This window comes from Procambarus clarkii, chromosome 67 (genome assembly GCF_040958095.1).
Source record: "Procambarus clarkii isolate CNS0578487 chromosome 67, FALCON_Pclarkii_2.0, whole genome shotgun sequence".
NCBI classification, from domain to species: domain Eukaryota; kingdom Metazoa; phylum Arthropoda; class Malacostraca; order Decapoda; family Cambaridae; genus Procambarus; species Procambarus clarkii.
Window position 1 is genome coordinate 22,789,410 of NC_091216.1, and position 25,576 is coordinate 22,814,985.

Here is a 25,576-nt window from a genome sequence, read left to right on the forward strand (position 1 = left end):
TGGGATGTTTGGGATATTGTGAAAACTGCAGGGGGGTTTGGGCAAAATGTGACCCACCGCCGCTTTCTGTAATTGGCATATTTTTGGTATAAAAAATTGGAATGTCAAACTGCGAATAGGTGCAGAGCCAGAATTTGTGTCCAAAATATGGCTCAGGTATCGAATTTGGGATGTTTGGGATATTTTGAAAACTGCAGAGGGGTTTGGGCAAAATGTGACCCACCGCAGCTTTCAGTAATTGGCATATTTTTGGTATAAAAAGTCGGAATTTGAAACTGCGAATAGGTGCAGAGAGCCAGAATTTGGGTCCAAAATATGGCTCAGGTATCGAATTTGGGATGTTTGTGATAGTTTGAAAACTGCAGGGGGGTTTGGGCAAAACTTGACCCACCGCCGCTTTCAGTAATTGACATATTTTTGGTATAAAAAGTCGGAAATTCAAACTGCGAATAGGTGCAGAGAGCCAGAATTTGGGTCCGAAATATGGCTCGGGTATCAAATTTCGGATGTTTGGGATATTTTGAAAACTGCAGGGGGGTTTGGGCAAAATTTGACCCATCGCCGCTTTCAGTAATTGGCATATTTTTGGTATAAAAAGTAGGAATTTCAAACTGCGAATAGGTGCAGAGAGCCAGAATTTGGGTCCAAAATATGGCTCAGGTATCGAATTTGGGATGTTTGGGATATTTTGAAAACTGCAGGGGGGTTTGGGCAAAATGTGACCCACCGCCGCTTTCAGTAATTGGCATATTTTTGGTATAAAAAGTAGGAATTTCAAACTGCGAATAGGTGCAGAGAGCCAGAATTTGGGTCCAAAATATGGCTCAGGTATCGAATTTGGGATGTTTGGGATATTTTGAAAACTGCAGGGGGGGTTTGGGCAAAATGTGACCCACCGCCTCTTTCAGTAATTGGCAGATTTTTGGTATAAAAAGTCGGAATTTCAAACTGCGAATAGGTGCAGAGAGTCACAATTTGGGTCCAAAATATGGCTCAGGTATCGAATTTGGGATGTTTGGGATAGTTTAAAAACTGCAGGGGGGTTTCGGCAAAATGTGACCCACCGCCGCTTTCAGTAATTGGCATATTTTTGGTATAAAAAGTCGGAATTTGAAACTGCGAATAGGTGCAGAGAGCCAGAATTTGGGTCCAAAATATGGCTCAGGTATCGAATTTGGGATGTTTGTGATAGTTTGAAAACTGCAGGGGGGTTTGGGCAAAACTTGACCCACCGCCGCTTTCAGTAATTGACATATTTTTGGTATAAAAAGTCGGAAATTCAAACTGCGAATAGGTGCAGAGAGCCAGAATTTGGGTCCGAAATATGGCTCGGGTATCAAATTTCGGATGTTTGGGATATTTTGAAAACTGCAGGGGGGTTTGGGCAAAATGTGACCCATCGCCGCTTTCAGTAATTGGCATATTTTTGGTATAAAAAGTAGGAATTTCAAACTGCGAATAGGTGCAGAGAGTCACAATTTGGGTCCAAAATATGGCTCAGGTATCGAATTTCGGATGTTTGGGATATTTTGAAAACTGCAGGGGGGGTTTGGGCAAAATGTGACCCACCGCCGCTTTCAGTAATTGGCATATTTTTGGTATAAAAAGTCGGAATTTTAAACTGCGAATAGGTGCAGAGAGCCAGAATTTGGGTCCGAAATATGGCTCAGGTATCGAATTTGGGATGTTTGTGATATTTTGAAAACTGCAGGGGGGTTTGGGCAAAATGTGACCCACCGCCGCTTTCAGTAATTGGCATATTTTTGGTATAAAAAATTGGAATGTCAAACTGCGAATAGGTGCAGAGAGCCAGAATTTGGGTCCGAAATATGGCTCAGGTATCGAATTTGGGATGTTTGGGATATTTTGAAAAGTGCAGGGGGGGTTTGGGCAAAATGTAACCCACCACCGCTTTCAGTAATTGGCAGATTTTTGGTATAAATAATCGGAATTTGAAACTGCGAATAGGTGCAGAGAGCCAGAATTTGGGTCCAAAATATGGCTCAGATTTCGAATTTGGGATGTTTGGGATATTTTGAAATTTGCAGGGGGGTTTGGGCAAAATTTGACCCACCACCGCTTTCAGTAATTGGCAGATTTTTGGTATAAAAATTCGGAATTTCAAACTGCGAATAGGTGCAGAGAGCCAGAATTTGGGTCCAAAATATGGCTCAGGTATCGAATTTGGGATGTTTGGGATATTTTGAAAACTGCAGGGGGGTTTGGGCAAAATTTGACCCACCACCGCTTTCAGTAATTGGCATATTTTTGGTATAAAAAATTGGAATGTCAAACTGCGAATAGGTGCAGAGCCAGAATTTGTGTTCAAAATATGGCTCAGGTATCGAATTTGGGACGTTTGGGATAGTTTGAAAACTGCAGGGGGGTTTGGGCAAAACTTGACCCACCGCCGCTTTCAGTAATTGACATATTTTTGGTATAAAAAGTCGGAAATTCAAACTGCGAATAGGTGCAGAGAGCCAGAATTTGGGTCCGAAATATGGCTCGGGTATCAAATTTCGGATGTTTGGGATATTTTGAAAACTGCAGGGGGGTTTGGGCAGAATTTGACCCATCGCCGCTTTCAGTAATTGGCATATTTTTGGTATAAAAAGTAGGAATTTCAAACTGCGAATAGGTGCAGAGAGCCAGAATTTGGGTCCAAAATATGGCTCAGGTATCGAATTTGGGATGTTTGGGATATTTTGAAAACTGCAGGGGGGTTTGGGCAAAATGTGACCCACCGCCGCTTTCAGTAATTGGCATATTTTTGGTATAAAAAGTAGGAATTTCAAACTGCGAATAGGTGCAGAGAGCCAGAATTTGGGTCCAAAATATGGCTCAGGTATCGAATTTGGGATGTTTGTGATAGTTTGAAAACTGCAGGGGGGTTTGGGCAAAACTTGACCCACCGCCGCTTTCAGTAATTGACATATTTTTGGTATAAAAAGTCGGAAATTCAAACTGCGAATAGGTGCAGAGAGCCAGAATTTGGGTCCGAAATATGGCTCGGGTATCAAATTTCGGATGTTTGGGATATTTTGAAAACTGCAGGGGGGTTTGGGCAAAATTTGACCCATCGCCGCTTTCAGTAATTGGCATATTTTTGGTATAAAAAGTAGGAATTTCAAACTGCGAATAGGTGCAGAGAGCCAGAATTTGGGTCCAAAATATGGCTCAGGTATCGAATTTGGGATGTTTGGGATATTTTGAAAACTGCAGGGGGGTTTGGGCAAAATGTGACCCACCGCCGCTTTCAGTAATTGGCATATTTTTGGTATAAAAAGTAGGAATTTCAAACTGCGAATAGGTGCAGAGAGCCAGAATTTGGGTCCAAAATATGGCTCAGGTATCGAATTTGGGATGTTTGGGATATTTTGAAAACTGCAGGGGGGTTTGGGCAAAATGTGACCCACCGCCGCTTTCAGTAATTGGCATATTTTTGGTATAAAAAGTAGGAATTTCAAACTGCGAATAGGTGCAGAGAGCCAGAATTTGGGTCCAAAATATGGCTCAGGTATCGAATTTGGGATGTTTGGGATATTTTGAAAACTGCAGGGGGGGTTTGGGCAAAATGTGACCCACCGCCTCTTTCAGTAATTGGCAGATTTTTGGTATAAAAAGTCGGAATTTCAAACTGCGAATAGGTGCAGAGAGTCACAATTTGGGTCCAAAATATGGCTCAGGTATCGAATTTCGGATGTTTGGGATAGTTTAAAAACTGCAGGGGGGTTTCGGCAAAATGTGACCCACCGCCGCTTTCAGTAATTGGCATATTTTTGGTATAAAAAGTCGGAATTTTAAACTGCGAATAGGTGCAGAGAGCCAGAATTTGGGTCCAAAATATGGCTCAGATATCGAATTTGGGATGTTTGGGATATTTTGAAAACTGCAGGGGGGGTTTGGGCAAAATGTGACCCACCGCCGCTTTCAGTAATTGGCATATTTTTGGTATAAAAAGTCGGAATTTTAAACTGCGAATAGGTGCAGAGAGCCAGAATTTGGGTCCGAAATATGGCTCAGGTATCGAATTTGGGATGTTTGTGATAGTTTGAAAACTGCAGGGGGGTTTGGGCAAAACTTGACCCACCGCCGCTTTCAGTAATTGACATATTTTTGGTATAAAAAGTCGGAAATTCAAACTGCGAATAGGTGCAGAGAGCCAGAATTTGGGTCCGAAATATGGCTCGGGTATCAAATTTCGGATGTTTGGGATATTTTGAAAACTGCAGGGGGGTTTGGGCAAAATTTGACCCATCGCCGCTTTCAGTAATTGGCATATTTTTGGTATAAAAAGTAGGAATTTCAAACTGCGAATAGGTGCAGAGAGCCAGAATTTGGGTCCAAAATATGGCTCAGGTATCGAATTTCGGATGTTTGGGATATTTTAAAAACTGCAGGGGGGTTTCGGCAAAATGTGACCCACCGCCGCTTTCAGTAATTGGCATATTTTTGGTATAAAAAGTCGGAATTTTAAACTGCGAATAGGTGCAGAGAGCCAGAATTTGGGTCCAAAATATGGCTCAGATATCGAATTTGGGATGCTTGGGATATTTTGAAAACTGCAGGGGGGTTTGGGCAAAATTTGACCCACCACTGCTTTCAGTAACTGGAAGATTTTTGGTATAAAAAGTCGGAATTTCAACCTGCGAATAGGTGCAGAGAGCCAGAATTTGGGTCGAAAATATGGCTTAGGCATCGAATTTTGGATGTTTGGGATATTTTGAAAACTGCAGGGGTGTTTGTGCAAAATGTGACCCACCGCCGCTTTCTGTAATTGGCAGATTTTTAGTATAAAAAGTCGGAATTTCAAACTGCGAATAGGTGCAGAGAACCAGAATTTGGGTCCAAAACATGGCTCAGGTATCGAATTTGGGATGTTTGGGATATTTTTAAAACTGCAGGGGGGTTTGGGCAAAATGTGACCCACCGCCGCTTTCAGTAATTGGCAGATTTTTGGTATAAAAAGTCGGAATTTCAAACTGCGAATAGGTGCAGAGAGTCAGAATTTGGGTCCAAAATATGGCTCAGGTATCGAATTTGGGATGTTTGGGATATTTTGAAAACTGCAGGGGGGTTTGGGCAAAATGCGACCCACTGCCGCTTTCAGTAATTGGCATATTTTTGGTATAAAAAGTCGGAATTTCAAACTGCGAATAGGTGCAGAGAGTCAGAATTTGGGTCCAAAATATGGCTCAGGTATCGAATTTGGGATGTTTGGGATATTTTGAAAACTGCAGGGGGGTTTGGGCAAAATGTGACCCATCGCCACTTTCAGTAATTGGCATATTTTTGGTATAAAAAGTCGGAATTTCAATCTGCGAATAGGCGCAGAGAGTCAGAATTTGGGTCCGAAATATGGCTCAGGTATCGGACGTGTCCAGTGTGTGTGTCTCTCACTGTCCCGTATGCCTGCTGCCCTGTCTATCTTCCCCGAGCAGTGTTACTCAGGTAGTATATGACATATTTCAGGGTTGACTGGGGCCCAGGAGCTGGAGAGGAGGCGGAGAGGAGAGCAGGGCGGACGGAGCCTGTACACCTCGGCCACCTCCCACCACCAGAGGGCCGCCTACACCGACAAGAACACCTTCCAAGATGACTTGGACCCCGTCAGCTCTGTCCTGCAGGTTAGTGGCTGGGTGTGGCTGGGTGGGGCTGAGTGGGGCTGGGTGTGGCTAGGTGGGGCTAGGTGGGGCTGGGTGGGGCTGGGTGTGGCTGGGTGTGGCTGTGAGCTCAGGTCAGCTAAGCCATTCCCAGGGGCAGGTGCACGTCCATATGTGTGAACATCTGCATCATTTTGTGTGCAATTGTTAGGTTCAGTCTGACTGGAAGGCCGCCGTCTTGTCCTCTTGAGTCCCCCCTCACATGTCAGTAGAGCAGGTTGACAGGCGCTGGCAGCCTGTCCCGAGTGAACGACAGGCTATACCCCGCCAACCTTTAAATCACTAGAATATGTGACAGCATAGTCTGCACGCTAATGCCCTCGACTCTTGCATCAGATCTATTAGTCTGTCTGTACTTATATTTATATCTTGTTGGTGTCAATATGTTGAGTTGGTTGATGAGATGTGTGTGTGTGTGACAGGAAGCGTCGCGGGAGAGCGGGGGTCGAGGCCAGACTGAGAGCGGCCGCCGCCCGCCCAGCCAAGACTGCGACAACAATGACATCACTGAGTGCATCAACCTGCTGGAGGTCCTCACCAACAAGGACCTCGGCTTCGCTGCCTCCGTCGACGAGCTCAACAGGATGTGTCCGTGAGTGACCTTACTGGTGGCCAGGAGGCAACATTGCTCACAATTTTAATGACCACATATGACTTACATAATGTCCAGTAGGGCCGGATACACGAAGCAGTTACGCAAGTACTGACTTACATCTTTCCTCAATCTTTGACGGGTTACATTTATTAAACAGTTTACAAGCATAAAAACTTCCCAATCAACTGTTGTTATTGTTATAAACAGCCTCCTGGTGCTTCGGAGCTCATTAACTGTCTAATAATCGTAAACAAAGCCGCCAAAGAATCAGAAAAGATGGACAGGCGCGTACGTGCTTGCGTAACTGCTTGGTGAATGTGGCCCCCTAGTACAGACCACGGCGTATGGTGTGTGAGCGAGGTGTCTGACCCACAGGGTGCTGCTCAACGGTCTACAGTGTATCGACAACTACACCCGCCGGTGCCTGACGCTCAAGCACAGAGAGTACTTCAACAAGCTGTACGCCGGTACTATCCGGGTCATCAAGGACCTCTGTAACACCAAGGGCAGGTACCAGCAAGGTGAGTCCCACGGGCAGGTCACAGCACAATGCTGGAGGGGTCACTGGGGGTGTACTGGGGGTCACAGGGATGAACTGGGGGCCACAGGGGTGAACTGGGGGTCACAGGGGTGAACTGGGGGTCACAGGGGTGTCTTAGGGCCACAGTGGTGTCTTGGGGGCCACAGGGGTATACTGGAGGGCCACAGGGGTGAACTGGGGGTCACAGGAGTGTCTTAGGGCCACAGGGGTGTCTTGGGGGCCACAAGGGTATACTGGAGGGCCACAAGGGTGAACTGGAGGGACACAGGAGTGCCTTGGGGTCACAGAGGTGTACTGGAGGGCCACAGGAGTCTACTGGGAGTCACTGGGAGCCACAGGGGTGTACTGGGAACCACAGGGGTGTACTGGGGACCACAGGGGTGTACTGGGGACCACATGGGTGTACTGGGGGGTCACAGGTGAACTGGAGGGCCACATGGGTGTACTGGGGGCCACAGGGGTGTACTGGGGTGCACAGGGGTGTACTGGAGGCCACAGAGGTATACTAGAGGACCACAGAGGTGTACTGGAGGACCACAGAAGTGTATTGGGCGGCCACAGGGGTGTACTGGGGCCACAGGAGTGTCTTTGGGCCACAGGGGTGTACTGGGGGGCCACAGGGGTGAACTGGAGCGCCACAGTGGGTGTACTGGAGCTTCACAGGGGTGTACTGAGGGCCACATGAGTGTCCTGAGAGGCCACAGAGGTGTACTGGGGGCCACGGGGGTGTACTAGCGGCCATTGGAGGTACTGGGGTCACAGGGGTGTACTGGGGACCACAGGGGTGTATTGGGGGCCACAGGTGTGTACTGGACGGCCACGGGGGTGTACTAGGGACCACAGGGGTGTACTGAGGGGCCACAGAGGTGAACTGGAGGGCCACAGAGGTGAACTGGAGGGCCACAGGGGTGTGCTGGGAGGCCACAAGGGTGTACTGAAGGCCACAGAGGTGTACTGGGGGCCAGAAGAGTGTCGTGGGAGGCCACAGAGGTGTACTGGGAGCCACGGGGGTGTACTGGGGGGCCATGGGGGTACTGGGGTCACAGGGGTGTACTGGGGGCCACAGGGGTGTACTGGAGTGCCACAGGGGTGTAATGGGGACCACAAGGGTGTACTGGGAGGCACAGGGATGTACTGGAGGCTACAGAGGTGTACTTGAGGGCCACAGGGATGTATTGGGAGGCTACAGGGGTGTACTGGGGGACACAAAGGTGTACTAGAGGCCACAGTGGTATACTGGGGACCACATAAGTGTATTATGAAGCCACAGGGGGTGTACTGGGGCCACAGGAGTGTCTTGGGGCCACAGGGGTGAACTGGGGGGCCTCTGGTGTGTACTGGAGGGCCACAGGGGTGTACTGGGGACCACAGGGGTGTACTGAGGGGCCACAGCGGTGACCTGGAGTGCCACAGGGGTGTACTGGGGGGCCACAGGGGTGTACTGGGGGTCACAGAGGTGAACTGGAGGGCCACAGGGGTGTACTGGAGGGCCACAGGGGTGTGCTGGGGACCACAGGGGTATACTGAGGGACCACAGAGTTGTACTGGGGGCCACAGGAGTGTCCTGGGAGGCCACATAGGTGTATTGGGGGCCTCAGAGGTGTACTGGGGGCCTCAGGGGTGTACTGGGGGCCACAGGGGTGTACTTGGGGGCCACAGAGGTGTACTGGGGCCACAGGGGTGTAATGGAGGGGCCACAGAGGTGTACTGGGGGTCCACAGGGGTATACCAGGCGCCACAGGAGTGTCCTGGGAGGCCACAGAGGGGTACTAGGGGCTACAGGGGTGTACTGGGGGCCACAGGGGTGTACTGGGGCCCACAGGTGTGTACTGGAGGGCCACAGGGGTGTACTGGGGACCACAGAAGTGTACTGAGGGGCCACAGAGATGAACTGGAGGGCCACACGAGTGTACTGGGGGCCACAGGGGTGTACTGAAGGCCACAGACGTGTACTGGGGGCCACAAGAGTGTCGTGGGAGGCCACAGAGGTGTACTGGGGGCCACGGGGGTGTACTGGGGGCCACAGGTGTGTACTGGAGGGCCACAGGGGTGTACTGGGGACCACAGGGGTGTACTGAGGGGCACAGGGATGTACTGGAGGCCACAGAGGTGTACTGGAGGGCCACAGGGGTGTATTGGGAGGCTACAGGGGTGTACTGGGGGCCACAGGGGTGTATTGAAGGCCACAGTGGTATACTGGGGACCACATAAGTGTATTGGGAAGCCACAGGGGTGTACTGGGGCCACAAGAGTGTCTTGGGCCGACAGGGATGTACTGGGGGTCACAGGTGTGTACTGGAGGGCCACAGGGGTGTTATGGGGGCCACAGGGGTGTACAGGGAGGCCACATGGGTATACTGGGGGGGGGCAACAGGAGTGTCATGGGAGGCCATAGAGGTGTACTGGGGGCCACAAGGGTGTACTGGGTACCACAGGGTTGTACTGAGGAGCCACAGAGGTGAACTGGAGGGCCACAGGGGTATGCTGGGGACCACAGGGGTGTACTGAGGGGCTACAGAGGTGTACTGGAGGGCCACAGATGTGTTCTGGGAGGCGACAGAGGTGTATTGGGGGCCACAGAGGTGTACTGGGGGCCACAGAGGTGTACTGGGGGCCACAGGAATGTCCTGGGAGGCCACATACGTGTATTGGGAGACACTGAGGTGTACTGGGGGCTACAGAGGAATATTGGGAGCCGCAGAGGTGTACTGGGGGCCACAGGGGTGTAATGGGGGCCACAGGGGTGTACTGGGGATCCACAGGGGTATACTAGGGGCCACATGAATGTCCTGGGAGGCCACAGAGGGGTACTGGGGACTGCAGGGGTGTACTGGGGGCCACAGGGGATGTACTGGGGGCCACAGGGGTATACTGGGGGCCACAGTGATTTACTGGGGGCTGCAGGGGTGTACTAAGGGCCACAGGAGTGTCCTGGGAGGTCACAGAGGGGTACTGGGGACTACAGGGGGTGTACTGGGGGCCACAGGGGATGTACTAGGGGTCACAGGGGTATACTGGGGGTCACAGTGATATACTGGGGGCTACAGGGTTGTACTGGGGGCCACAGGGGGTGTACTGGGGGCCACAGGGGTGTATTGGAGGTTACATGAGTTTCCTGGGAGGCCACAGGGGTACTGGGGGCTGCAGGGGTGTACTGGGGGCTACGGGGGTGTACTGTGGGCCACAGGGGGTGTACTGGGAGGCCACAGAGTGGTACTGGGGGCCACAGGGGTGGACTGGCGGCCACAGGGGTGTACTGGGAGGCCACAGGGGTGTACTGGGGGCCACAGTGGTGTACTGGGGGGCCATGGAGGGTACTGGGGTCACAGTGGTGTACTGGGGCCACAGGGGTGTACTTGGGGCCACTGGTGTGTACTGGAGAGCCACAGGGGTGTACTGGGGACCACATTGGTGTACTGAGGGGCCACAGGGGTGTAATGGGAGGCCACAGAGGTGTACTGGAGGGCCACAGGGGTGTACTGGAGGCCACAGTGATATACTGGGGACCACATAAGTGTATTGGGAAGCCGCAGGGGTTGTATTAGGGCCACAGGAGTGTCTTGGGGCCACAGAGGTGCACTGGGGGCCACAGGTGTGTCCTGGGAGGCCACAGAGGTGTACTGGAGGGCCACAGGGATATACTGGTGGGCACAGGGGTGTACTGGGGGCTACGGGGGTGTACTGTGGGCCACAGGGGTGTACTGGGAGGCTACAGGGATGTACTGGGGGCTACAGGAGTGTCCTGGGAGGTCACAGGGATATACTGGGGGCCACAGGGGTGTACTGGGGGCCACAGGGGTGTACTGGGGGCCACAGGGATATACTGGGGGGCAAAGGGGTGTACTGAGGGCTACGGGGGTGTACTGGGAGGCCTCAGGGGTGAACTGGGGGCTATGGGGGTGTACTGTTGGCCACAGGGGTGTACTGGGGGCTACGTGGGTGTACTAGGAGCCACAGTGGTGTACTGGAGGGCCACAGGGTTGTACTGGGAGGCCACAGGGGTGTACTGGGGATGACAGTGCACTACAGACAGTGACGCCCGTCCCAACACACCCTGAGATAATCGCCTGTTATTGGCCAATATTTGTTATATTGTTCTTCATATTGGGAAAATTTTTGAGAGCATTGGTGAGTGTGCACTGGACTGGTCGCTCCAGTGCCGGGGAGGTACTGGAGGGGGGGGGCAGCGCTACAGTACCGGGGAGGTACTGGGGGGCCGCGCCGCGCCGGCTTTTACTGACCTGCAGTGTAAAGGTTTTTAGCATAATTGTTATTGGCCTGTTAACTGTCGGAAGCCTTCAGTTAATGTTCCAATCCTTCGACAGATTGTATATAAGTTCTTTATAAGGTCTGGCCTCTCCCAGGGTGAGGGTATGAGGTCCTCTTGGACAAAAAGATCGTTCAGTTCAGTTCATTTATTATGTGTGTCCCCCAGGGGCGTGTGTGTGTCCCCCAGGGGCGTGTGTGTGTCCCCCAGGGGCGTGTGTGTGTGTCCCCCAGGGGCGTATGTGTCCCCCAGGGGCGTATGTGTCCCCCCCAGGGGCGTGTGTGTGTCCCCCAGGGGCGTTTGTGTGTCCCCCAGGGGCGTGTGTGTGTCCCCCAGGGGCGTGTGTGTGTCCCCCAGGGGCGTTTGTGTGTCCTCCAGGGACGTGTGTGTGTCCCCCAGGGGCCTGTGTCCCCCAGGGGCGTGTGTGTCCCCCAGGGGCGTATGTGTGTCCCCCAGGGCCGTGTGTGTGTCCCCCAGGGGCGTGTGCGTGTCCCCCAGGGGCGTGTGCGTGTCCCCCAGGGGCGTGTGCGTGTCCCACAGGGGCGTGTGCGTGTCCCCCAGGGGCGTGTGCGTGTCCCCCAGGGGCGTGTGTGTGTCCCCCAGGGGCGTGTGTGTGTCCCCCAGGGGCGTGTGTGTGTCCCCCAGGGGCGTGTGTGTGTCCCCCAGGGGCGTGTGTGTGTCCCCCAGGGGCGTGTGTGTGTGTGTCCCCCAGGGGCGTGTGTGTGTGTGTCCCCCAGGGGCGTGTGTGTGTGTGTCCCCCAGGGGCGTGTGTGTGTGTGTCCCCCAGGGGCGTGTGTGTGTGTGTCCCCCAGGGGCGTGTGTGTGTGTGTCCCCCAGGGGCGTGTGTGTGTCCCCCAGGGGCGTGTGTGTGTCCCCCAGGGGCGTGTGTGTGTCCCCCAGGGGCGTGTGTGTGTCCCCCAGGGGCGTTTGTGTGTCCCCCAGGGGCGTTTGTGTGTCCCCCAGGGCCGTGTGTGTGTCCCCCAGGGGCGTATGTGTGTCCCCCAGGGGCGTGTGTGTGTCCCCCAGGGGCGTGTGTGTGTCCCCCAGGGGCGTGTCCCCCAGGGGCGTGTGTGTGTCCCCCAGGGGCGTGTGTGTGTCCCCCAGGGGCGTGTGTGTGTCCCCCAGGGGCGTGTGTGTGTCCCCCAGGGGCGTGTGTGTGTCCCCCGGGGGCGTGTGTGTGTCCCCCGGGGACGTGTGTGTGTCCCCCAGGGGCGTGTGTGTGTCCCCCAGGGGCGTGTGTGTGTCCCCCGGGGGCGTGTGTGTGTCCCCCGGGGGCGTGTGTGTGTCCCCCGGGGGCGTGTGTCCCCCAGGGGCGTGTGTGTGTCCCCCAGGGGCGTGTGTGTGTCCCCCAGGGGCGTGTGTGTGTCCCCCAGGGGCGTGTGTGTGTCCCCCAGGGGCGTGTGTGTGTCCCCCAGGGGCGTTTGTGTGTCCCCCAGGGGCGTTTGTGTGTCCCCCTGGGGCGTTTGTGTGTCCCCCAGGGGCGTTTGTGTGTCCCCCAGGGGCGTTTGTGTGTCCCCCAGGGCCGTGTGTGTGTCCCCCAGGGCCGTGTGTGTGTCCCCCAGGGCCGTGTGTCCCCCAGGGGCGTGTGTGTGTCCCCCAGGGGCGTGTGTGTGTCCCCCAGGGGCGTGTGTGTGTCCCCCAGGGGCGTGTGTGTGTCCCCCAGGGGCGTTTGTGTGTCCCCCAGGGGCGTGTGTGTGTCCCCCAGGGGCGTGTGTGTGTCCCCCAGGGGCGTGTGTGTGTCCCCCAGGGGCGTGTGTGTGTCCCCCAGGGGCGTGTGTGTGTCCCCCAGGGGCGTGTGTGTGTCCCCCAGGGGCGTGTGTGTGTGCCCCAGGGGCGTTTGTGTGTCCCCCAGGGGCGTGTGTGTGTCCCCCATGGGCGTTTGTGTGTCCCCTAGGGGCGTGTGTGTGTCCCCCAGGGGCGTTTGTGTGTCCCCCAGGGGCGTGTGTGTCCCCCAGGGGCGTTTGTGTGTCCCCCAGGGCCGTGTGTGTGTCCCCCAGGGGCGTGTGTGTGTCCCCCAGGGGCGTGTGTGTGTCCCCCAGGGGCGTGTGTGTGTCCCCCAGGGGCGTGTGTGTGTCCCCCAGGGGCGTGTGTGTGTCCCCCAGGGGCGTGTGTGTGTCCCCCAGGGGTGTGTGTGTGTCCCCCAGGGGTGTGTGTGTGTCCCCCAGGGGCCTGTGTGTGTCCCCCAGGGGCCTGTGTGTGTCCCCCAGGGCCGTGTGTGTGTCCCCCAGGGGCGTGTGTGTCCCCCAGGGGCGTGTGTGTCCCCCAGGGGCGTGTGTGTCCCCCAGGGGCGTGTGTGTGTCCCCCAGGGGCGTGTGTGTGTCCCCCAGGGGCGTGTGTGTGTCCCCCAGGGGTGTGTGTGTGTCCCCCAGGGGTGTGTGTGTGTCCCCCAGGGGCCTGTGTGTGTCCCCCAGGGGCCTGTGTGTGTCCCCCAGGGCCGTGTGTGTGTCCCCCAGGGCCGTGTGTGTGTCCCCCAGGGGCGTGTGTGTCCCCCAGGGGCGTGTGTGTCCCCCAGGGGCGTGTGTGTCCCCCAGGGGCGTGTGTGTCCCCCAGGGGCGTGTGTGTCCCCCAGGGGCGTGTGTGTCCCCCAGGGGCGTGTGTGTCCCCCCCCCCAGGGGCGCGTGTGGGGTGTACTATGGACAGTTGTGTGGTGTCCTCCCTCGCTCTGAATATATATTGCAATGTTCAATTTTATGTTGTGATGTTGCCTCGCTCCTGGTGCTGTTGTGTGTGTGTACTCACCTAGTTGTGCTTGCGGGGGTTGAGCTCTGGCTCTTTGGTCCCGCCTCTCAACCGTCAATCAACAGGTGTACAGGTTCCTGAGCCTACTGGGCTCTGTCATATCTACACTTGAAACTGTGTGTGGAGTCAACCTCCACCACATCACTTCCTAATGTGTTTGTGTGTGTGTGTGTGTGTGTGTGTGTGTGTGTGGTGTGTGTGTGTGTGTGTGTGTGTGTGTGTGTGTGTGTGTGTGTGTGTGTGTGGTGTGTGTGTGTGTGTGTGTGTGTGTGTGTGTGTGTGTGTGTGTGTGTGTGTGTGTGTGTGTGTGTGTGTGTGTGTGTGTGATCTTTAGCTGTTGGTGAGGGACCCGAGCTCCAGCTCCTGGGCCTCGACTTTCTGGTGTGGGTTGTGTGAAGCAGTGAGGTGTTGATGTGGTGAGCACGGGTTGTGTAGTGACCACACACACACACACACACACACACACTTCCAATTGACTTTCAACTATTGTACTTGGTTCATGGGACAAGTTTTGTCTCTATATTTTGGTTTCCTCCAAATGTTAAAAGCAATTTTGAGGAATTATGTGGTTTAATATGACCCGTTAACAGAGACAAGCGCCGGACTGCTCTGGCTGTGTGCTGGCCTGCCTGTGCTGCCGGAGGTTGACCTGCAGCTCCTGGGCTCCAGCACTGAAATTGGTGTATGAAATTGGTACTAGGCGTACCCTCTTGATCTATTGGTACTAGGCGTACTCTCTTGATCTATTGGTACTAGGCGTACCCTCTTGACCTGTTGGTACTAAGGGTCAACATTGCCTCTTGCCAATAGTCATTGTCTTGTCAATGTCTTGTCACTTACCGCTGCTGGAGTGATGGCGTCTCAGATCTTCTTAAAATAGTTTTACGGTCGTCATCTGCCGCGAGTCTTCATTCATTGGTAACATGTGCAGCGAGACGTGTGGGCGTCTACCCTCCCTGTGTGTGTGTGTGTGTGTGTGTGTGTGTGTGGGGAGGCCAGGCCTTGACCACTGGTCAAGGCCTGGCCTCCCCACACCACTGGTCAAGGCCTGGCCTCCCCACACCACTGGTCAAGGCCGGGCCTCCCCACACCACTGGTCAAGGCCTGGCCTCCCCACACCACTGGTCAAGGCCTGGCCTCCCCACACCACTGGTCAAGGCCCCCCTCCCCCCCCCCCCCACCACTGGTCAAGGCCTCCCCCTCCCCCCCACCACTAGTCAAGGCCTCCCCCTACCACTGGTCAAGGCCTCCCCCTCCCCCCCACCACTAGTCAAGGCCTCCCCCCACCACTGGTCAAGGCCTCCCCCCACCACAATAAGTGGATAAAATAACAGCTGCTCTGTTCTGATATTGCTAGGATATAAAAGGTTAAAATCAACACCCAATTTCGCTCTGGCCACATATTCCCGGGCAACATAGTGTCCGGACAATGGCCGCACCTATGCAAAATGGCTCCAAATTTCGTTTTGACTCTGGCCAAGTTGAGTTACGGTTTCATAAGCTCAAAATAATGCACAACAAATTAGCCCGCTGACAAAATTGGGCCATTTGACCCGGAGTGGGGGAGCAGGAGGGGCTTGGAGGAGTGGCCGCGGATGGTCGGGAGTGAGGCAGAGGGACGCGGGAATGTCGACCATAAGGACCCCGTACCTCACTGCTCTTATAACAGGGTGCTACAGTGGCCGTTTTAAATGCTTCAAGTGGGTACCGGGAGCACCTACCGGGAAGGGGGGGAAGAGGAAGGGTACCTGGGGTACTTGTCTCTACATGGTGAGGGGGGGTGGGGGGGTGGCAGCTGTCTCACCACTTAACTGTCTCTAAGTGGTGAAGGGCCTTCCCGCGCCCACTAACAACCCCAGTACCCTCAAGGCAACCCCCAGTAACCCTGCCAGTACCTACAGCACTCAGTACCCCAGGTAATCCTCCCAGTATCCCAGTAATCCTCCCAGTACCTCAGTAATCCTCCCAGTACCCCAGTAATCCTGCCAGTACCCCAGTAATACTGCCATTAAACCTCCCAGCACCCCAGTAAACCTCCCAGTTCCCCAGTAATCCTCCCAGTACCCCAGTAATCCTACCAGTAAATCTCCCAGCACCCCAGTAACCCCGCCAGTACCCCAGTAATCCTGCCAGTAAACCTCCCAGTACCCCAGTAAACCTCCCAGCACCCCAGTAATCCTGCCAGTAAACCCAGCACCCCAGTAACCCTGCCAGTACCCCAGTAATCCTGCTAGTAAACCTCCCAGTACCCCAATAATCCTGCCAGTAAACCTCCCAGTACCCCAGTAATCCTGCCAGTACCCCAGTAATCCTCCTAGTACCCCAGTAATCCTGCCAGTACCCCAGTAATCCTGCCAGTAAACCTCCCAGTACCCCAGTAATCCTACCAGTAAACCTCCCAGCACCCCAGTAACCCTGCCAGTACCCCAGTAATCCTGCCAGTAAACCTCCCAGTACCCCAGTAAACCTCCCAGCACCCCAGTAATCCTGCCAGTAAACCCAGCACCCCAGTAACCCTGCCAGTACCCCAGTAATCCTGCTAGTAAACCTCCCAGTACCCCAATAATCCTGCCAGTAAACCTCCCAGTACCCCAATAATCCTGCCAGTAATCCTCCCAGTACCCCAGTAATCCTCCCAGTACCCCAGTAATCCTGCCAGTAAACCTCCCAGTACCCCAGTAATCCTCCCAGTACCCCAGTAATCCTCCCAGTACCCCAGTAATCCTACCAGTAAACCTCCCAGCACCCCAGTAACCGTGCCAGTACCCCAGTAATCCTACCAGTAAACCTCCCAGTAATCCTACCAGTAAACCTCCCAGAACCCCAGTAATCCTGCCAGTACCCCAGTAATCCTGCCAGTACCCCAGTAGTCCTCCCAGTACCCCAGTAATCCTGCCAGTAATCCTCCTAGTACAAGCGCCAGTACCCCTCCCAGTACCCCAGTAATCCTCCCAGTACCCCAGTACGAGTGCCAGTACCCCAGTAATCCTCCCAGTACCCCAGTACGAGTGCCAGTACCCCAGTAATCCTCCCAGTACCCCAGTACGAGTGCCAGTACCCCAGTAATCCTCCCAGTACCCCAGTACGAGTGCCAGTAACCCAGTAATCCTCCCAGTACCTGTGCCAGTACCCCAGTGACAGGAGTACACCTTACAGAGTACATCCGCCACGCGCCCTGCATGAGACAAGTGAACCCCAAGTACAACCAGTGCTCCGAGGTCTACCACCAGAAGACTGCCGGACTCAACCAGGTGGACGACGCCGCCGTCCAACTCAGCGAGGAACAGAAGAACAAGAACGTCATCACACTCTGCTGGTTAGTGTCCCCCCCCTGGTGGTTAGTGTCACCCCCCTGGTGGTTAGTGTCATCCCCCCTGGTGGTTAGTGTCACCCCCCTGGTGGTTAGTGTCACCCCCCTGGTGGTTAGTGTCATCCCCCCTGGTGGTTAGTGTCACCCCTGGTGGTTAGTGTCACCCCCTGGTGGTTAGTGTCACCCCCCTGGTGGTTAGTGTCACCCCCCTGGTGGTTAGTGTCACCCCCCTGGTGGTTAGTGTCACCCCCTGGTGGTTAGTGTCATCCCCCTGGTGGTTAGTGTCACCCCCCTGGTGGTTAGTGTCACCCCCCTGGTGGTTAGTGTCACCCCCCTGGTGGTTAGTGTCACCCCCCTGGTGGTTAGTGTCACCCCCCTGGTGGTTAGTGTCACCCCCCTGGTGGTTAGTGTCACCCCCCTGGTGGTTAGTGTCACCCCCCTGGTGGTTAGTGTCACCCCCCCTGGTGGTTAGTGTCACCCCCCCTGGTGGTTAGTGTCACCCCCCCTGGTGGTTAGTGTCACCCCCCCTGGTGGTTAGTGTCACCCCCCTGGTGGTTAGTGTCACCCCCCTGGTGGTTAGTGTCACCCCCCTGGTGGTTAGTGTCACCCCCCTGGTGGTTAGTGTCACCCCCCTGGTGGTTAGTGTCACCCCCTGGTGGTTAGTGTCACCCCCTGGTGGTTAGTGTCACCCCCAGGTGGTTAGTGTCACCCCCCTGGTGGTTAGTGTCACCCCCCTGGTGGTTAGTGTCACCCCCCTGGTAGTTAGTGTCACCCCCCTGGTGGTTAGTGTCACCCCCCCTGGTGGTTAGTGTCACCCCCTGGTGGTTAGTGTCACCCCCTGGTGGTTAGTGTCACCCCCAGGTGGTTAGTGTCACCCCCCTGGTGGTTAGTGTCACCCCCCTGGTGGTTAGTGTCACCCCCCTGGTGGTTAGTGTCACCCCCCTGGTAGTTAGTGTCACCCCCCTGGTGGTTAGTGTCACCCCCCTGGTGGTTAGTGTCCCCCCTGGTGGTTAGTGTCACCCCCCCTGGTGGTTAGTGTCACCCCCCTGGTGGTTAGTGTCACCCCCCTGGTGGTTAGTGTCACCCCCCTGGTGGTTAGTGTCACCCCCCTGGTGGTTAGTGTCACCCCCTGGTGGTTAGTGTCACCCCCTGGTGGTTAGTGTCACCCCCAGGTGGTTAGTGTCACCCCCCTGGTGGTTAGTGTCACCCCCCTGGTGGTTAGTGTCACCCCCCTGGTAGTGTCACCCCCCTGGTGGTTAGTGTCACCCCCCCTGGTGGTTAGTGTCACCCCCCCTGGTGGTTAGTGTCACCCCCTGGTGGTTAGTGTCACCCCTGGTGGTTAGTGTCACCCCCAGGTGGTTAGTGTCACCCCCCTGGTGGTTAGTGTCACCCCCCTGGTGGTTAGTGTCACCCCCCTGGTGGTTAGTGTCACCCCCCTGGTAGTTAGTGTCACCCCCCTGGTGGTTAGTGTCACCCCCCTGGTGGTTAGTGTCCCCCCTGGTGGTTAGTGTCACCCCCCCTGGTGGTTAGTGTCACCCCCCTGGTGGTTAGTGTCACCCCCCTGGTGGTTAGTGTCACCCCCAGGTGGTTAGTGTCACCCCCCAGGTGGTTAGTGTCACCCCTCAGGTGGTTAGTGTCACCCCTCAGGTGGTTAGTGTCACCCCCAGGTGGTTAGTGTCACCCCCCAGGTGGTTAGTGTCACCCCCAGGTGGTTAGTGTCACCCCCAGGTGGTTAGTGTCACCCCCAGGTGGTTAGTGTCACCCCCCTGGTGGTTAGTGTCCCCCCTGGTGGTTAGTGTCACCCCTGGTGGTTAGTGTCACCCCCAGGTGGTTAGTGTCACCCCCTGGTGGTTAGTGTCACCCCCTGGTGGTTAGTGTCACCCCCCCTGGTGGTTAGTGTCACCCCCCCTGGTGGTTAGTGTCACCCCTGGTGGTTAGTGTCACCCCCCTGGTGGTTAGTGTCACCCCCCCTGGTGGTTAGTGTCACCCCTGGTGGTTAGTGTCATCCCTTGGTGGTTAGTGTCACCCCCCTGGTGGTTAGTGTCACCCCCCTGGTGGTTAGTGTCACCCCCCTGGTGGTTAGTGTCACCCCCTGGTGGTTAGTGTCACCCCCCTGGTGGTTAGTGTACCCCTGCCCCCTGGTGGTTAGTGTCACCCCCTGGTGGTTAGTGTCACCCCCCTGGTGGTTAGTGTCACCCCCCTGGTGGTTAGTGTCCCCACTGGTGGTTAGTGTCACCCCCTGGTGGTTAGTGTCACCCCCTGGTGGTTAGTGTCACCCCTCTGGTGGTAAGTGTCACCCCCCTGGTGGTTAGTGTACCCCTGCCCCCTGGTGGTTAGTGTCACCCCCTGGTGGTTAGTGTCACCCCCCTGGTGGTTAGTGTCACCCCCCTGGTGGTTAGTGTACCCCTGCCCCCTGGTGGTTAGTGTCACCCCCTGGTGGTTAGTGTCACCCCCTGGTGGTTAGTGTATCCCCCCTGGCAGTTAGTGTCAACCCTGGTGGTTAGTGTATCCTGTTCCCCTGGTGGTTAGTGTATCCTGCCCAATGGTGGTTAGTGTATCCTGCCTAATGGTGGTTAGTGTATCCTGCCCAATGATGGTTAGTGTATCCTGCCTAATGATGGTTAGTGTAGCCTGCCTAATGGTGGTTAGTGTATCCTGCCTAATGGTGGTTAGTGTATCCTGCCCAATGATGGTTAGTGTATCCTGCCTAATGATGGTTAGTGTATCCTGCCCAATGGTGGTTAGTGTATCCTGCCTAATGGTGGTTAGTGTATCCTGCCTAATGGTGGTTAGTGTATCCTGCCCAATGGTGGTTAGTGCCCCCTGTTCCCTCCCTCCCTCTGGTGGTTTCCAAAACTCGGGACCCAATCATATGCCCATGTACCAGCCTCATTATATCCTAACTAGTAAGTTACAAGTCTAAATACATTGTGGCAAGTAACAATCTTTGACTGAAATGTTTGTTTCAGTTCATTCCAGGAATACCTTCAGTGCTCGGAGCGGGTAGTATACGAGACTTGTGGGAACGAGACGGCACTCTTCACCAAGGAGTTCCTGGACCGTATGGCTGGACCCATTGTCCAGGTGAGACCATCTCTCTCTCTCTGTCCTCTTCTGTTTAGCGGCTTCCTGGGGGCAGCTTCGTAACACAAGTCGGGGGATGGCGGGGAAGGTGTGCTTGGAGATGCAATGTTTTCCACTTTTGAGACTTAATTTTGTTCAGCCACTATTAATCTGAACTTTACTTTTGTAAAGTATTTTTTTAGAAATATTACCTCTTTATTGTTGATTGCTTAGCTGTTATAATTAACATCTTTACTCTTGATTTACATACAGTATATTATTAATTAACTTTACAGACAGGTAAAATATATTTCTAGTAGCAAGTTATATATATATCACTCCAGTCAGCACTGTGATTGCAATTAATGACCATAACTGTAGGTATTATACAGTAAACTATACAACATTGTATTAGCAAATGATTCATAACGTATCGTTAACTAAAATGTAACTTCTCTAAGGAAACTTGTCAAAAGCCTTATGTGGGTCAACAAATACACTTATTGGGTACTCATTTTTGTCAAGAGCTGCATTTATCAGGTCAAGCATATTAAAGCATCATTAGTGCATCTTTGGCATCTGAAGTCATATTGGCAAGAGCTAAGTATGTATGTCATGTTTATTTAGGTAGGAGTAATGCTGTTTGTACATTTGATAACTTGTGAGCATGATAGCTGTTGGGGGTAGGAAATTGCAGTGTCACCACCACCTCTGGATTGGTCTGCGGTGGTTGAATACTGCAGAACTGTTCAAGCTGAGTAGTTCCGCAGTTGTTCAAGCTGAGTAGTTGAATATGTTAGGTAGTTGGATAAAGTACAGTCGGCTTTGTTCTCGACTCACTATTCGGAATTCCGAGTTCAAATCCCAGGCGGAACAAATGGTTTGGTGCATTTCCTTTAACTTAATGCATCTGTTCACCTAGCGGTAAATAATCCCAAGCCCAATGTACCCAAGAGTTAATCAGCTTGTTGTGGGATTGCATCCTGTGAGTCTGACCTTGATGGGGAGGGAGACCTTGATATAATCCTAACATGTAAATATACATTGGCTACCTGTCCTCTGACACAACGAATTTTAACTATGTCTCCTTACCTACCTTGAGGTGCTTCCAGGGCTTAGCGTCTCCGCGGCCCGGTCGTCGACCAGGCCTCCTGGTTGCTGGACTGATCAACCAGGCTGTTGGACGTGACTGCTCACAGCCTGACGTATGAGTCACAGCCTGGTTGATCAGGTATCCTTTGGAGGTGCTTATCCAGTTCTCTCTTGAACACTGTGAGGGGTCGGCCAGTTATGCCCCTTATGTGTAGCGGAAGCGTGTTGAACAGTCTTGGGCCTCTGATGTTGATAGAGTTCTCTCTCAGAGTACCTGTTGCACCTCCGCTTTTCAACGGGGGTATTCTGCACATCCTGCCATCTGTTACAACATCCTGTCTCTGTTAATAAAACAAAATAAAATCTTGTTTAGTACTTGCAGTAAGGCACTATTATCATCATTATGTTTACTTAGTGACATCTGCACAAATAAGCAATTAGAAGAATAACAAATTTCAATTGTGGACTATTCAAATCTCTTACTGAAGTCCTTAAATATGTTAAATAGCAAGTCACTGCACACACTCCATAGTGTACTATGGAGTATGTCTATATCTATAAAACTCTGAACAGCAATAGTAATCCTGATCCCAAGCACTTGCTAGAGGGCTGCAACAGAACCTGTGGGTACCACACGAAAAATAGATAATTACCAGTACCGGTATTTGACATTCCAAGAGTGTGATTTAACCAAAGAAATGTCTTGCAATTTAAAGTTCCTAAACTGTGGAATGACCTCCCAAATGAGATTGAAAACTGTACTTCTCTCAATTTAAAATTAGGAACTAAACCATTCTTAATTAACATTATGTAACTAGTTTTACTCACATTTCCTAACCCTACATGTCAACCCGTGTTTTGGTGTTAGTGTCAACATTAATTACTATAAATTGTCAACCACATCATCATGGAAATAAACACTTCATTCACTTGGGCACTGGGAGACTCAAACTCTCGACCCCACGAGCATGAGACAAAAGCTCTTCCTGTAGACCAAAGATTTGCAGATGGCTCTAATACAGAAGATTTCCGAGGCAGCAAACCACTGGCTATCTGAAATGTTATACTTCTCCCAGCCACTGCTTAGGTCCAAGGCAAGTGCCTGGAAGAAATATAAAATTTCAAATAAGCAGCAGCTTGCTGTTTCTGAACTCTTCTCCACTGTACCCATCTGTGTGGTCTAGAGGTAGAACTTTTGCCTCACGCTCCTGAGGGTCGAGAGTTTGAGTCTCCCAGTGACCAAGTGAATGAAATTACTGTAATTACTATATATGGTTTATTTCTAAAAACTAATTTCTAAATACAGTATCACTTAAAATTTTTAAATCTTTGTTAAATCTCTTTAACAATTCAAATATGTTAACGTCTTGTTTAGTTTTAGGTGTTACCCTATTAAATTTAAAATAAATTACCTAATTATGTTATTCCCGAAGCACTCTGTATATTAGTGGTGTTATATAACGTACATTGTTTAACCTACTTATTCTCAACTATCATATACTGTATCAAATGAATATACTGTACTTTCATAAATAAAATATTATTAGTTATCAGTTATAACTGCAAGATCTAACAAGGCTCTTTATCAGCACTGGGGCTATGTTTTATATTTTCAAAGAGAGTTATGATAAAGCCCAAGAGTGTCAGTATTTATTGCATCAAACTAGTTGTAGGGTGGGGCCCAGGAGCTAGAACTCAAATACCAGGAGAACAGCTAAGTAAAAAGACAAATCTATGATGCTTTACCTCAGACAGACCCAAAGTCAAAACCAATTTGTTACTGTGTGTGCCCGAGACAGCTTACTCAGGCCCTCACCCTGGTGGCCATATAGTACTGCTCAACTGATTCTCAGCGATGTAGTGATTACACTAATTGTTAAGAGTTTGTATGCTTGCTAGAGTGAAAAGTCTCTGATATATTTGTTGGTTAAATAAAATAACTTGGTATTTTCTGGGAAGCAAAAGTGGACAACATTTACTGCAGACTTTAAGTGCATTGGAATGGTACAATATTATTTTACTCTCTTTAGTATGGTCTTTCATTCTGTAATTTGAGTGGTGTAGAGGACTGGTGATATTTTGGATCATGCTGGCATGTTAAGTATTGGTTAAAAGAAGGCACCAAGCCAGGAAGACCAGTTTCATCTATATCGCAGGATATTTTGATCCCAAATGTGATTCGGGAAGCCAATACTAGAGCAAAAGGACATTAGAGGAACAAATCCACAAGGGCTGTGACAAGGATTTGAACCTGCGTCCAGGAGCATCCCAGACACTGCCTTAATCGACTGAGCTACAACAAGGTTAAAAAGAGTTGAAACCGAAGTTCTACTGAACAAGGGCCGTGACGGCCCTTGTGGATTTGTTTATTTGACGCTTCACGTTAGTGTGATTTCTGTGTGTAATGATATAAGGGTGAAGAGGGAGAACGGTCTATTGACATAGCTCAAGTGCAGGGGGGAGTTGTGTAAAACCCTGGTTTGTGCCTCGGAGAGGCTGCGGGATCCAGTAAGTTCAGTAGAACTTCGGTTTCAACTCTCTTTAACCCTGTCGTAGCTCAGTAGGCAGTGTCTGGGATGCTCCGGACGCAGGTTCAAATCCTCGTCACGGCCCTTGTGGATTTGTTATTTGATGCATCACATTAGTGTGATTTCTGTATGTAACATTAGATGATTAACAACAAAGATATCAAATTCATAATGGGTCTTATCGAGAGACAAGTGATTCAAAGAGAGACTGGGAAGCAAGATGCTGGCATATTAGTGGAGTGTTGCTGCATCGGACTGGAAAACAAATTTTCAGATCCAGGTAGTTTGTTTATTTATCCAGTTAGTTAAAAATGCATTACCAAGTAATGCATTTTTACCTTTGGTCCATTTAGAAGTTATTCACGTTCACTAATTTGGTACTTTATTTGCTAATTGGGGATATAATAATAATAATAATAATAATAATAATAATAATAATAATTGAACACTGGTTCAAGTCCCTGCATTGTTCCAAATGATTTTATCAATAATAAAAATAATAATAATAATAATAATAATAATAATAATACAAATATTATATTCATGCAATAGACAATAAATTGTATGTGTAAAGGGGTTACATAGTAGATAAAAAATAATATTATATAAAGCCACAAGTTACATACAACAACATTTCCAGCATAACTTAAACCATTTTAGTTCATTTATTTTAGATTTACTGACTAGGGTAACAAATAATACTATATAAAAGGGAAGTTAACATATAAGAATTGTTGAAGCAATTAAGCAAATAATACACATTATAGTAAGAAATACTTAAGACTATGCCTTTCAACATTAACATTACCATCACTAAAACTACAGATGTAGTTTTAGTGATGGTAAACACATACAGTATTAATATCAATAAAGACATCAACACACAAATTTGCAAAGCTAATTTGCATAATTGATAATGAAATTTATGTAACAAGGGGGAAGAAAAATGTCATTGGGAAGTCTTGACGGTAATTTAGATAGAAAATTAGCAGGATTATCTGATGCCTTATAATATACTTTTCTTGGTGTGACCCGCCAAACACACACACCGAAACTACGACGTTGGTACAACGTTCGAACAAGTTTTAACACCTAACAAGTTATAACAACCAATACAGTATAGCAAGTTGTAACAACGTTCTTATACATCATAAACACGTTAAGCCAAGATGTAACAACATTATTATAAGTTGTAACAAGCTGAAAATAGAGACAGTTTCGGTTTGTGTTTCCAGGGGAGAGCTTTGTTGGTTATCATAAACCATGCCACAATTATTGTGATTGCATTTCTAAATATAGTTAAACTAATACATTCATTCATTCTTCTTTCATAATTCCCACCAAAAGGATAGCAAGGTAAGACAGGACTCACCCATGTCCAGTTCTCCCCCTCCTTCCCTCCCAATATTACCAACCCATAACCCTCACCCACCTTCCCTACCCACCTTTCATTTATCACTTCTCTTGTTCTACATGTCATGTAGCTCCTCACCAAGTTCTTCTCGCATGCATGATGTGTTCAATAATTACTCATTTCATCATGCTTGTCATCTCACACCACCACAGTATGACCTGTATATTTGTCATCCCAATGCACCACTGGACAACCCTCGGGCTTCCTTGAGGGTAGTACCTACCAACGGCTGCATGACTTCTTTCATTCGTGTGATGATTGTTGTATGTCTATCAACAGTACTGTATCACCGATGCAAGTTTACTGGGGTGGGGGGTCACTGACCTGCTGCTGTTTTAGTTGCTTTTATAACATTTAATAGTGA

The 25,576-nt window shown here is 51.5% G+C and overlaps 1 protein-coding gene across 1 annotated transcript in view; it reads left to right on the forward strand.

Moving 5' to 3' along the window:
• Positions 1–5,457: 5,457 nt before the first annotated feature.
• Positions 5,458–25,576, forward strand: part of LOC123753168 (serine-rich adhesin for platelets) — a 28,036-nt gene continuing 7,917 nt past the window's right edge. The window contains exons 1-5 of the mRNA XM_045735161.2: positions 5,458–5,627; positions 6,086–6,255; positions 6,634–6,779; positions 16,962–17,121; positions 20,085–20,199. Coding sequence (XP_045591117.2) covers positions 6,248–6,255; positions 6,634–6,779; positions 16,962–17,121; positions 20,085–20,199 — 429 coding nt within the window. The 5' untranslated portion in view covers positions 5,458–5,627; positions 6,086–6,247. The remainder of the gene's footprint in view (positions 5,628–6,085; positions 6,256–6,633; positions 6,780–16,961; positions 17,122–20,084; positions 20,200–25,576) is intronic.